The sequence below is a fragment of the Leishmania mexicana genome, chromosome 16 (genome assembly GCF_000234665.1).
Source record: "Leishmania mexicana MHOM/GT/2001/U1103 complete genome, chromosome 16".
NCBI lineage: Eukaryota > Euglenozoa > Kinetoplastea > Trypanosomatida > Trypanosomatidae > Leishmania > Leishmania mexicana.
The window spans coordinates 136,946-150,054 of record NC_018320.1 but is presented as its reverse complement, the minus strand read 5'-3'; the positions used below and the strand labels follow the sequence as shown (position 1 = coordinate 150,054).

At 63.6% G+C, this 13,109-nt stretch overlaps 5 protein-coding genes across 5 annotated transcripts; all 5 read left to right on the top strand.

Moving 5' to 3' along the window:
- Position 1: 1 nt before the first annotated feature.
- On the top strand, positions 2-1,495 carry LMXM_16_0440 (putative fucose kinase; the record flags this gene model as incomplete). The annotated part of the gene is made up of 1 exon (XM_003873679.1): positions 2-1,495. A coding segment is annotated over one exon (1,494 nt), but the record flags the coding sequence as incomplete, so codon positions are not given.
- Positions 1,496-3,005: 1,510 nt separating this feature from the next.
- Positions 3,006-3,557, top strand: LMXM_16_0430 (conserved hypothetical protein; the record flags this gene model as incomplete). Its single annotated transcript, XM_003873678.1, has 1 exon — positions 3,006-3,557. One exon carries the CDS (start codon positions 3,006-3,008, stop codon positions 3,555-3,557), a length of 552 nt encoding a protein of 183 aa, XP_003873727.1.
- A 2,105-nt stretch (positions 3,558-5,662) lies between these two features.
- On the top strand, positions 5,663-7,378 carry LMXM_16_0420 (conserved hypothetical protein; the record flags this gene model as incomplete). The annotated part of the gene is made up of 1 exon (XM_003873677.1): positions 5,663-7,378. One exon carries the CDS (start codon positions 5,663-5,665, stop codon positions 7,376-7,378), a length of 1,716 nt encoding a protein of 571 aa, XP_003873726.1.
- Positions 7,379-8,266: 888 nt separating this feature from the next.
- Positions 8,267-9,997, top strand: LMXM_16_0410 (conserved hypothetical protein; the record flags this gene model as incomplete). Its single annotated transcript, XM_003873676.1, has 1 exon — positions 8,267-9,997. The coding sequence occupies one exon, from the start codon at positions 8,267-8,269 to the stop codon at positions 9,995-9,997; it is 1,731 nt and encodes a 576-aa protein (XP_003873725.1).
- Positions 9,998-11,078: 1,081 nt separating this feature from the next.
- LMXM_16_0400 (conserved hypothetical protein) lies at positions 11,079-12,170 on the top strand (the record flags this gene model as incomplete). Its single annotated transcript, XM_003873675.1, has 1 exon — positions 11,079-12,170. One exon carries the CDS (start codon positions 11,079-11,081, stop codon positions 12,168-12,170), a length of 1,092 nt encoding a protein of 363 aa, XP_003873724.1.
- Between the last annotated feature and the right edge of the window lie 939 nt (positions 12,171-13,109).

The window sequence follows — 13,109 nt, the reverse complement described above, 5'->3', positions numbered from 1 at the left end:
GCGCGAGGCGGCGCCGTTCGCGAAGGGCGCGGCCGCCACTGCGGCCAGCTTGGCGCGGATGTTCGCGGACGAGGGCAGCGTGAGCGGTGGCGGCAGGGGTGCGCCGCTGTGCACCGTGCCTGGGCGCATCGTGGTGGCGCACTACCACGCGTTTGCGAGCCGCCTGATGGAGCTGGCGCTGGAGGCGATGGATACTGCGGAGCCGCCGGTGTCTGCGCCGGAGAAGGCGCGGCGCCTCGCGCTGCTGCGTGCGCCGAGCGTGGAGGAGGCCCGCTCGCTGGCGGCTGTGCACGATGCCGCCGCGCTCGCGGAGCTACGCGCGGCCATCATGGACTCCTTTCCCGATGAGCGCCACGACCCGGAGATGGGCGTGCACCTTGACCAAATCATCTGGGGCCGCTGCCCCATCCGGATCGACGTGGCGGGGGCATGGACGGATACGCCGCCGTACACGATCCTGAGCGGCGGCAGCGTGATCAACGTTGCCGTGGAGCTGAACGGGCAGCCGCCGGTGCAGGTGTACGTGCGCGTGCGCGAGGACCCGATGATCGTCATGCGCTCGATCGACTCCGGCGAGCAGCTGAGCGTCTCGAGCTTCGACGAGATCCGCACGTACGCGACGATGCAGAACCCGTTCTCGATCCCGAAGGCCGCGCTTGCGCTGTGCGGGTTCCTGCCGGAGTTCTGCGCGACGGAGTACGCGACGCTGCGGGAGCAGCTGGCGGCGCGGTTTGGCGGCCACGGGCTGGAGATCTCGCTGTTTGTGGCGATCCCGACGGGGTCTGGGCTGGGCACGAGCTCCATCGTTGCCGGCACCGTGCTGCGGTCACTGGCGGAGTTCTGCAAGCTGCCGTGGGACAACCACGATGTGTGCCGCCGCGTGCTGCTGATTGAGCAGATGCTGACCGCTGGTGGCGGGTGGCAGGATCAGTACGGCGGCCTGTTCGAGGGCCTGAAGCTTGTGCAGTGCGTGCCTGGGCTGCCGTGCCTGCCGACGGTGCGCTGGATGCCGGACAGCGTGTACACGGACCCGAGGTTCGCCGCGTGCCACCTGCTGTACTACACGGGCATCACTCGCATGGCAAAGGGCATTCTTGGCGAGATTGTGCGCGACGTCTTTCTGAACCGTGGCGCGACACTGCAGCTGCTGCGTGAGATGGGTGGGCCGACGACTGCCGCGATGTACGACGCGATGACGACGGGCAACTACAAGGGCTACGCGCGGCTTGTGCAGCGCACGTGGGAGCAGAAGAAGCGGCTGGACGACGGCGTGTGCAACCCTGCCGTGCAGTCGATCGTGGACGTTGTGGAGCCGTACGTGTGGGGTGTGACGCTGCCCGGCGCTGGCGGCGGCGGCTACATGTACATGTGCGCGAAGGACGAGGCGTGCGCTCGCCGGATCCGCGAGCTGCTGACGGCGAACCCGCCGAACGGCAATGCCCGCTTCGTGGAGATGAGCGTGTCGGCGTCCGGCCTCCAGATCAGTCGGTCCTAGGGGCGTGCTGGGGGGCTGTTGCGCGCACGGCGTGCAGCGGCGCGCGGCGCTGCTGAGGGGGTGGCGGCCGGCAGAGGCGCCATTGCAGCGACCCCAGAGACGCGCGCGCACGCGCACGTAGGCAAATCCGGAAGGACGACGGCTCACGGAAGACCGTCGCTCCCCTCATACGGCAGTCTTTCTGTTGAGAGGTGAGGCATCACCTGTGTTGATGGACATCGTGGACTGATGCGACGCACCGCTATCAGCACGCAGACTGGCACGCAGCACTGCCGTCTTGCCTTCACTCAGTGTTTGCCCTACTCTCCTCGGCAGCTGCAACTGCAGGGAAAGTGGGGGAGCGACGGGAGGGGTGCAGTTTCATGTCTTCCGTATAGGCGTCAGCAGACGAGATTGAGGAGAGACTGCGCGCGGCGACGGGGGGTGTATGATGCGCTGCAATGGCGAAAGAAGAGCGAAGAGGGCCGGGCGAGTTTGTAAGCGGGTGGGGGGCATGCGGTGGTGTTGTGGTCCCCGTCGGGTGTGTTGAGGAATGTGTGCAAGCGGTTGGGAAAGGCAAGAGGAGGGGCACGCGTGGCGGCGAAGAGTGAGAGAGAGAGAGACAGGACACAAGAGAAAAACACAGCGGTGCAGTTTGTGTGGTCTGTGGATCGACACTTGGCTCTCGCTCACCGCGTTGTTGTGTGGGCGTCTCTCTGCGTGGTGCGTGTGTGTGTGTGTGTGTGCCTGCGGACGTATTCGTCTCTCTCCTCCGCCTGCCTCTCCACCCGCTCATGCGAGAGGGCGTTCGTGCCGACACCTCAGCACGCACACGTGGCAGTTCGCAGGGCAGAAAAGGTTGCCTGGGGAAAAACACCTTTTTTCACGAAGCGGAGGCGAGGCCAGGACTGACGTGTATATTCCAGTGGGCAGCACACGGTGCCCAGTGAATTGCTTGTGGACTGATGGATGAAGGCAGGCTATCCGGTCTTGCGTAGTCGCTCGAACGCCTCTGCCGTTGCTCTACTGCTGTCGCTGTGTGTGTGTGCGCGAGCAGGAGCTGACTTCGAAGGCGCGTGCGCCTCACTCTTGTCTCTCCGTCTTGGGTGGGCGGAAGGAGAAGCGAGGCGATGGCGAGCGCGCCTGCGCCCCGCCACGCACACACGCGGCACGCCGTCTTCTTTCGCAGGTCTCCGGCGTTCCACGCATGCATTTTGGTACGAGAGATTCTCGGTGGATGCCCAACTCTCTTCTCATCGCCCACCGCTTCCGCTGCCATCTGAACCGCCTGCTTCATCCTAACCCTTGCTCCTTCTCCAATGTGCACGTGCTTGCTTGTATCGGTGTCTGTGCACACATGCGGCCCCCTCCTCCCCCCTTCGTAGCCCAACGCTGAGAAGGTGTCACGGGCGAAGCGCCCATTCCACGTGAGCGCCCCCCCTCCCCCCGCTTCCGTCAACGAAGGAGACAACCACAGCGCTGTATCACTTGCAGCACATCCGGACGCACGTCCACCGGTACAGTCCGAATAATGGCACCAAAGGCCGCACCAGAGCAGCGGACGAATGGGAAGAGGCGGAGGCCGCAGCGGGTGCGCGTCACCAACAAGGCGCTCGAATCGCGGCAGTTCTCCACTGCTCGCCTCCCACGCACAAGCGAGGTGCCGGCGCAGAAGGTGGATGTCCACTCCATGTACCAGGAGCTGGAGTGTAGATCTAGTGGTGGCACCACCGCCGCATCGTCTAGCAAGTTGGCCAGCGCTGCCTATTCCTCCGGTTTCGACCCTGTTTCGAGTGATGCGATGTTCACGATTGTGGCCAAGTCCAAGTACTGGCCACCGCCCTCACTGGAGGAGCTGCACGCCAAGACCGGCCATGACCACGGCGATGGCTTTGACTCGTACGATCGACGCGAGGACGACAAGAAGGCGCGGAAAGAGCGGGTGAAAGTGGCCAAGGGAGAGGTCAATCACCCGCGCGGAAAGCCACGACAGAACACCGTCATCCACCTCTCGGACAGCAGCAGCAGCAGCAGCGGCAGCGATGACGATGATGGCGAGCACCGCGGCTGCGACGCTGAGTAGGCGCATGCAGACGAGGAGCGCCGACGGTGACCGTTTGAGCCAGTACGAGGGCAACGCACGCTCAGGCACCCCTTGAGGCATAGGGGTGCGGAGGCGGGGGAGGGGGTGATGACGGCAGTGGGGAAAAGGCGCACACACATACGCAAGAGAAGTCTGGCGACGTGGCCGCGGTGTGGATCCCCCCTCCCTCCCTTCCTTGTATCCTCTCGCTTTCTCGGCTCTGGTGAGGCCGCTTTTCTGTGGTCTCTTTCGCTCGCTGCGTCGCGGGGCGCGACTGCGTGGGCTTGCGTGCGTGTGTGTGTGGGCCCAAGAAGCATGCCTCCTCCGGTTCACCACCCCACTTCCTTTGCATTCTTGTCTCGGCTGTGCTGTCGGGGTCTGTCTCTAGGCAACGGCAGTGCCGAGGCGACGCCGGTGATGCGGTCGCGCGGCCTTCTGTGGGCGTGTGCGCCTGTGTGTTCGGCTTTAAGCCCATTTTTCTATAATAGGCTACGAATAAGGTAACTGGCGGCTGTCTCCCGCCACCCTCCAACCAGTGCGACGACATGATCGCCAGGAAGTCGACAGCAGCAACGGCAATGCGCAACTGAGCCTCAACATTTGGGCAAAATTGCCGCGACAGTAGCGTGGCAGCAGCCGCAGCAGCAGCATGGGCGGAGCGAGGCGAGTATGTGTGTGTGTGCGCGAGGCAAGACCTACACGGTGAGCATTTCGTTTTGTCTCTCCCTGCTCGAGCGAGCAGCTTGCTGACGCGGCTTTACGCGGGAGAGTGCGAGCGTTACAAGGAAACAAAAAGACGAGGAGGAAGGGAGGCGCAGTGCGCACGCGCCTTCTGGGGTCCGATGCGAGCCGCATCAGCGGTCATGATGGAGCAGCGCCGCGTGTGTGCTGCGTGCCTTCTTTTACTCCTGCATGCTCTTTCGCTTCTGCGGACCGATTTGCCACGACGGCGTTTCACCGGTAAGCCGCGTTTATGTGCTCATGTATCCGCCTGGTCGGTCTGCTGTGTAGCCGCCCACCACGCCGCTTGCTGTGCTGCACCTCGTCTGTGTCTGTCCCCCCCGTCCCCCTCCCAACGTCTCTCTCTCACGCTCCCTTCACACGCCTCGATCCGCCTCACGGGTCGATGCCATGCACGCATGCATGGCGGGTGTGCGCCGGTGCGCGAACACTGCAGCGCCCGTGTGCGTCCGCCAGACACGCCGCACACATTCTCGAACCCGCTTAGGTGTATGGGACGTGTGCCGGTCGCGGATGGGCGACTATACCGCCGTTTGGCCGGCGAAGCGCGTCGGCTGGCTCTGTTGCTCGAGGCTGCTGCCACGGCATTGCAAAACGCGGCGGACTCGTCAGTCCCTCGCTCGGCGATAAGTCCCGCAAGCACGTGTGAGTCGGCCGCACCATCGCCGCCGGGTCACTCTGCTAGCGTGGCAGCCGTATGGAGAGAGACCGCCGCTATCGGCGATCATCCGCAACACGGCTTCGAGCGCACAGACGCGCACACAAAACAGCACCCGATCACGGCCGCTACAGGCTCATCTGCGAGCACGGAAGCTGACACCGCCTTTACCACGGTGCCCGACACCGACACGGCCGCGCATATTACTTCGTCCGCCGCCGTCTGCTCGGCAACCGCAGAATCGGCCGTGCGGCGGTTCTGTGACTGGGCAGAGGGAGCAGATCGCTCATCGGACATAGGCGGCTGTGCCAGCTTCTCCGCGAGGAGTACTCCCTCACCGCTGCAGGCAAGCGTCTCTCTACACTGGCTGCATGCGTGGCTAGTGAGCATGGCGACTGCCGTTGCCGTGGCTGGCCGTGGTGTCGCTGCGGTACTAGCGCCTGTAGTTCAACCCGTGCAGGCGCATCATTCCCTCACCGGCGGTGCGGGGATGGCACGTGAGGGTACAACACTGCCCACTTCCACCTCAGGCAGGCTGTGCGAGGTCGACAAGACGTTAGCCAACACGGTTGCCTCGTGCATTGGCCTCCCAAGTCGCTTCCACTGGCCCTCACCATCACCGAGGACCTCCTTGGTCACAGGTGACACCGCTCGCGCTGACTCAGCAGACCACGGCGGCAGCCACCGCCCAGCGCGAGCAGCACTGATGTTTTGGCCCACCGCCATGCGCACGACCAGCGGCCATGTCGCGCCACGTCCGCCGACATTGCTAAACCCAAGTAGTGCAGCTGCTGCAGCTGCTCTGACGGCGCTGCCCGCCGTTGCAACTGCAAAGGAGGTGTTTGCCAAGGCCTCGACACGGGCGCCAACGCCGTTCAACACAGCCGCCGACGGCGGTGGGGCGATTTACTCGACTACACTGGAGGCCTACACCGTCCTGCTACACACAGCTCGAATACAGGCGGTGACACGTGGTGCTGGCCAGCACAACGCCTTTGCCGGCAGCGAGTCTGCCAAACAACAGAGCAGCCGGCTCGTGCTGTACTGCGGTGATCAGTGCGACGCGCTGCTTGTGCGGGCAGCGCAGCTGCTCAGCATCCCATATGTGCGTGTCACTCAAACGGTTGCGATGGGGCGAGATTTGCCGCTGCCCGCAGCGCACTCGACGAACACCGCCGCTGCCGGTGACGTGTCGTGCAGGGTCTACAATTACGCGGTGGACGTGCGCGAGCTGCAGTCCCGCCTCGTGGAGGACGTTGCAGCGGGCTTGTACCCTCTCATGGTCGTCGGCACGTTTGGCTCTGGCCTCAGTGGCTCCGTAGATCCGCTGCTCCTCATGGGTGAGCTCTGCCAGCGACTCGGCGTGTGGTTCCACATTGACGCGAGCCACGGCGGTGCCGCTCTGCTCGCGGGCCCGGCGGGGAGCGTCGCGCCGCCCGCGCTGCCGCAGCGTGACGCGATTTTTGCACAATTCTATGCCGCGGCTTCGCTGGCCGACTCCGTCCTGGTGCCGACTGGCTTGTCGACTGCCGTGCCGTACGCGGCGCTGCCCGTCTCTCCAGCGAGCTGCTTCGCCACCGCTGGTTCCGTGGCACTTTTCTTTGCGCATATTCGCAAGGCTGCCTGGTCCGTCCAAGCCCTCGGGGAGGCACGGCAGTGCACCTTCAACCAGTGGATCACCCCAGGTGTGGTGGAGACCGACGTCCTGCATGTGTCGCCGCCGTCGCACATGGAGGCGTGGCTGTTCGAGCAGCACGTGACGGGTGCGCTGGCGACGATGTGGTCATGCTGCCCAAAACCACGCGCACAGCTTCAGCCTGTGCCAGCGGCGCCGTTGGCGCTTGCGGAGCGTGTTAGCGCACACCAGCAGTTTGTGCGTGCGGTGCTGCAGGCCCTTCGCGGCGACGGCCGCTTCGACGCCTCGATAGACGCCGCCACCTTTGGCATCGTGTGCCTGCGGTGGCTTACGGCGGCGGACGAGGCCACTGTGCGGCTCGCACGCGCCTGGGCCGAGGTTCTCGCGGAGGCCCACGACACGCCTACCACGCTGCAGGGCAAATATGCGGCGTCAGCGCCCGCGCATCAGTCAGGTTCCCACTGCACACCCAACGCCGGCGGACCGTCTGCAATGGATGGTGAGGAGGGTGGACGCACCGTACCACCGGTGCAGGTGTTCGTGGGGCTGGTGCAGCTACAACGGCGCGTTTGGGTCCATGCCTCGTTCGGACCTCTCCTCGACGTGCCTGAGGAGGAGCCGGCGAGCTTGGTGGCGGATGGAAAGGGTGCTGCCAGTGATACTGTACAAGGGGAACCGGCGACTGCCACGAGGATGCGTGCGGTAACCTACGTGCAGCACACCTTGAGCAAAGCTGTCTCGCTCGCGCGCACCGGCTACGCTGCCGACCGCCTGTCAGAGGAGTAGTTGGGACACCATGCCCGTCTCTGTGGCGCAAGTCCGCGTGCGCGCTGCGGTGGACTGCGTTAGCGTCCATCTTCACGCATCCCAAGCACGGTTGGGGTGTGAGTGGGTGATTGGGGGGGCACGAGTAAAGCGAAATAAAACGGAAGTAAAGAAATAACAACCGAGCGTGTGTGTGTGCGTGGAGGGGGGGAAGGATGTCAGTGTGGGGTGTGGCGTGTGACCTCGCTGTGTGCACGGCAGCGAGGCGGACTCACGCTGGCGAAAGGAAAACGTGCGGCGCGGATGTTGGAGGGCGGCGGTGGCGGCCGGGAGGACCGCACGTCTTTGTTGCTGCCCCCACGTTGGGGCGTCGTTTATATATATGTATTCTTCTGTCCACTGCCCTCTCCATTTCTCCACTCATCGTGACGCGCTGCGGACACCACGCACACCCTGTGCGCGCTCCCCCTCTGCTTACCCCCTTCTTGCGCGCGCGTGGGGCAATACAGCGCCTGCCAGCAGAGTTGAGCGCCGTCTTTTTCATTTTTCGTTCAGGGCGCACGCCGTGATCCACCGGCAGTGTCTTTGGGCACTCCATTCGCCCTCTCGGCCATCATTCGACAGCTGGGGGACGTCTTTACAGGCTTTCCCTCGAGCAGTCACGTCACGAACACAGCCATGTCACGGGCGCTGACACTCCGGCGAGCGACTGCCACAACATCCGCGTGTGCAGTGCGTGGCGGCGGTATGATGCCTCTCGCGGCCCGCGCTTCTCTGCTGGCGCCGTCCAGAGGGCTCCTTGCATGTTCGGGATTGCGTGGTACAGCTGGCGAAGCAGTCGGCGCTTCCAGGGATCAGCGACGTGGGCTCGTCAACTGCACGCGGGTGCTGTTCTTTGGAAGGAAACGGATGTTTTCCAAGATCGAAGCCATCACCCTGGACGCGGAGTATCGAGCGCGCATGAACGACCCTCTCGGTACGACAACGTTGGAGCTGAACTTGCTGGAGGATCCGACGGCCGGCCTCGCCACAGGGCCCGCGGAGGAGTTGACCCCGACCGAGCTGGAGACGCGAGTGCGGGTTCTCGTCTCTGGGTACACACCCTCCCTCTACCGACTCCTGTACACGCCTTTCGTGGATGTGGTGGCGCTGTTGGTGAAAGAGGGACTGGCTCCGACGGCGGACGCAGAGATTCTGCAGAGCAGCAGCCCAAACAGCAGCAGCAGCAGCGGCAGTGTGGCCACCACTGCCGGAGGTGTGAGCACCAGAACCGTGTCTACCAGCCTCCGACCGGTGCGACCGGAGGAGATCATGGCGCGCTGGTTTACGGACGGACCTGCCACGCTCAAGCTGCCTCACGCCACCGCGGAGGTGATGGGCAAGCGACGATGGAACGCATTTTGCCGCGCACTGGAGGCGCACTGGTCCGCTTTCGAGGACGTGATGCCGCTCACGCGAGTCGTGCAGCGACACAATCTGCGCGAAGAGCTCTACATCCCGCTGTTTCGGCAGCTCGCGATGGAGCTTGTTGACCCCACGAAGCGTGCCTCTGCCGTGGCAACGCTGCCCGGGATTATCTTGAGCCTTGCCAACGGTCGCGCGCCGCGATCGCTGGGGCTGCCCGAGAGTGACACAGAGCGAGTGAGGCTTGTATCGAATCTCTTTCTCGGGGTGGCGCAGGAGACAGGAAACACGGACCTTGCCTACCTCGCTGTGCAGCTGCTGCGCGCCAACGATCTGCCCACCCCTTTCTCAGCGCAGAAGCAGATCACCAACGTGTTTGCGGCCGCCTCCCGCATTGAAACGGATTGGCAGATGCGAGCAACCAGTCTGCTGATCGAGTCGTACCCCAAGTGGCTCGAGTACTATAAGCGCGTGCAGCTTGACAACAAGGTGGCGCTGGAGGCGCTGCAGCGCGGAACGGTGCCAACTACGAGCGACGAGAGCGCCGGAGCGGGAGGGGGTGGCGTTACGGCTGCCGCATCACGTGCGCCGAGGAAAGTGGCCTGCGCCCTCGACAAACACCACGGCAAGCGATCGAAAGGCCGCACCGCGGACTCTGACAAGAATGGCGAAGCGGCCGATAGCTCTCTGGAAGACACCGGAGAGCGGTCGACGGAGCAGTACCGGTACTTTACCAGTCGTCAGCAGGACGACGTCACCCGCGTCACGGCGCTCGAACAGAACATCGAAGCCGCACTGTGCAGTCGAGCCTCGGAGCTGCGCGAAGTTCCCGTGAATCGCCGTCGCAAGAAGAGCAAGGAGGAGGCTGCACCTGCCGCGACCAGCAGCTTGGCCTCCGAGGACTCATCGACGATGCCTGCATCACCATCTGAACCCCCTTTTACTCCTTCACGGTCCTCTCGAGACGCGAACCGTGCCGCTCGCAGCAGTGAAGGCGTCGGCGGCGACGTAGGGGTGCAGAGTCTGAGCATGGAGGGCGGAGCGCATCCTAAATACGAGGCTGCATCATCAAGCCCAAAGGGCGTTCCCGCTAGTAAAACGGAGCTGCCCACCGACTCCGCTAATCCCACCACGCTCCGGCGTCGCGGGAAACCGGCGGCATTCAAGTCCAAAGAGGCCTCCCGCGATGGCGGCCGTGGTGCCGCGGTCACCGTGGTCGAAATTTTCGACCTGTAGGATGTCCACACAGGCTTGTCGGCGTTACAGGGAGTGGATGTAGGCCGGGCGACGGCGCTGTACGGATGATGGTGTTGTGTTGCTGCTGCCGACGCAGTCGATATCGGCAAGGGTGACTGGGATAAAAGAGGGTGGGTGAAGGTGCGGATGCCATGAAGGCGCTGTGACGGCGCTGCCATCACCGCTACCCACTCGGTCCTCTTCGGCGCGTCAGCCCTCCATGACATGATGCGCAGGTGTGCCAGCATGTTCGCCTTGCCTTGCTTTCCTGATTAACTTCGGTGAGCCCCTTTTCGGGGGTGCTCTCTCACATACACACGCTCACGCTCCCTTACAACCACGCCCGCACACTGAGATGGTGGCGCGGCAGTCACGGCGTTGCAGCCACTTCCGCTCCTGTTCTTTACTGGACGCTCTCGCTGCTGCTTCTTCGCTTCGGCTGTCTGCGACGCCTGAGTGTTGCGTTTCGGTGTTCCATGCAGCGATGCGGTCAGCGCGCAACGAGGTGTCGCCCCGCCATTCTCCCGATTCAGGTCATTCCTCTGCATGCCCATCGGGCAAGCACAAGCTTACGGGGAGCCTGTGCATGCACACTCCGCTAAGTATCTCTCCTCCCTAACGCCAACCCCCGTTTCGCCCATCTTCACTCCTCTCCCCCGCAAATCACCTCCATGGCTTCCACGGATCCGTCTCTGCCCCCCCCCCCTTGGCATGTGTGCGCGCGCGTGTGCGTCTGCTCTCCTACTCGCCGACTCGTCGCACGCTGTCCACAATGGCGAGCTTCATGGCTGCGTAGGGACACGACAACAAAGTTCGCCGGTTGCATCACCCACGTCATTCTCTCTGCCCTTCGGCTTGTGCACAGCTTGCGCTGGGGCGCTGCTGCTGCCACTGCTGCTGTTTCTCCTCTTCCACTGTGCTATTTCTCGGAGTGTGTCGTGCCGAATCTATACCACTCTCGCTGTACCACCTGCCGGCCGCTGCGCTGCGACTTTGTGTGTGTTTTTCCTTTCTTGCTTGAGCGGTGTTACGCGGCGCGTTCTCCCCCCTCCCCATCCCCCATTCCTCCCCTCCCTTGCTCATGACACACACCCGCGCACGCGTGGCACCGGAGAGGGACCTTGCTCGCTGCTTCCTGCGCCGCCTCCAGCGCGCTCTGTTTCTGTTTCTCTCTCTGCTCGCGGCACTCTACGCCACCACTTCCTTGTACTACGTGGTGCGCATCAGCGTGATCGAGCAGCCCGATCTTTTCGATGGGATTCGCAGCAATGTGAGGGATTTCTCTCAACGGTGGGTGCCTTGGGCTGTGCCTATGAGCGAGCACCTCGCTGCTAGCCCCAGCGCTGCCGAGGCTGATGCGGCATCGCTTCTCGTCACCTTGCGCGCCAGCTCCCACGAGTCGTACACGCAGATGTACAAGTTTCTGCGGATCGGCGAGCCTATGACAAGGCAGCGCGTGCGCAACCCTGCCCTTCCGGCAGGGGTACCGCTCTGGGACGACGACGAGGAGCGTGCATCCGCGGAGCGCGGTGGCGGCCCTCGCAACGCTGTGCCGTCGCGCCAGCGCTACGTCCTGGACAAGCTGAAGCCGGGAGGGTCCTACATGATACGGCTCAGCTTCTTGGGCTCGCCAAGCGTTGGCTTTGACCTGGTGCTCTACCAAGTACGCCGTTCTAGCGTGCAGAGGCTCCTCAAAGGCAGCATCGACGTCGCGGGCGCAACGTCTCCGACGGCACGCGGTTGGGCCGAGGAGCCGCAGGACACGGAGCTGTTAGTCTTCTCCACCAGTCGTGACAACGCGCTCGAGTTCACGTTCGAGAAGGACGTGTGGGTAGACAGAGAGGACATCGATGGCATAGTGAGTGGCAGTAACGGCGCCGACGCCACACTGCGGGGCGTCATCCGCGCGTTCTCTGGCACTGATGATCCGTTTCTGCCGGTTGTCGAGGTGCGTCCGCGCGCTCTTTCCATCCCGGTGGACGCCTACCGCGTGCCCATCGTCCGTTTCAACATAGAGCTGGAGCGGCTGAGCTCGTCCTTTCTCCCGAAGGTTGCTGTTCCCTTGATGATCTACTTCGTGTGGGTACTCGTCTTTGTGGGGTATCTCGGCATCTACACGCTGGTGAGCAGCGGCATCGCTGGCGGCGAGGAGGTCAAGCAGAGCCTTGGCTAAGTCGTCTGGACAGGTGACGACCCACAGTTGGAGGGAGGAGGGTGAGAGTCCTGCCGAGCTCTTATCGGCTGCCTCTCCTCCGCATGTTTTTCTCGCAGCGGCCTGCAGCCGCAATGGGCACGCCCCACCTCTCGCTCTGTACGCCGGCACGCACATACAGCTGTCGCTTTCATGAGCCAACACGAACGACCGTTTGCGCGAGTCCATACGCGCCGCCTGTGAAGCAGAGGAAGCTGAGCGAAATGCATGAGGGGGAGGAGGAAGGGGAGGTGCTGCTGTCACACGCTTGTGTATGTGGTATCCACGACAAGGATGGTTGATCCCTGCTGCGCATGCGACCGTCCCTCCTCCTCTCCTGCGCCCATCGGCGTCATGTCTCCGTCACCCTTGCGTCTTCCTATGACATCTCTTCTATCTCAACGCCTTCGTTCCCACCTCCTCTGTGTGCGCGTTGGAACCTACACGCACGCACACACGCAGAACGGTCCTGAGGGGAGGGGGAGGGGGGAGGCATGAGGGAGGTGCGGGTGAGCCGGGAGGGGGGGACTCGTCTTCGTCGCCACGCTTGCGTCGTGGCGGATCTGGACAGCGATCGCGTCAACGCAACAAGAGCGCGCGCACACACACATACACGCACACGTATTCCGATTTTGGTGGATGCGTCTTTGCGACCCACAAAACCGAAGGAGGGAGGCCGAAAGAGGCGTCGTCTCACGTGCGCCTCGTGGATGCGAATAACCGGATGTGTCCGCGGAGAGGTGGGCACGCAGACCCGTTCCCTTTCGCTGTGCGAGGGGGCGTGCCTCCTCTTTCATCCCCTCCCCCTTCTTCGTAACTCAGCATGCGCGGAGCGGAGCGCTTGCAAGCTGCTGTGACTCTACACACATGCACGCACGGCCTTGCTGCCGTTGTCCTCGTCGTCTCACTGCGAACTGCCCA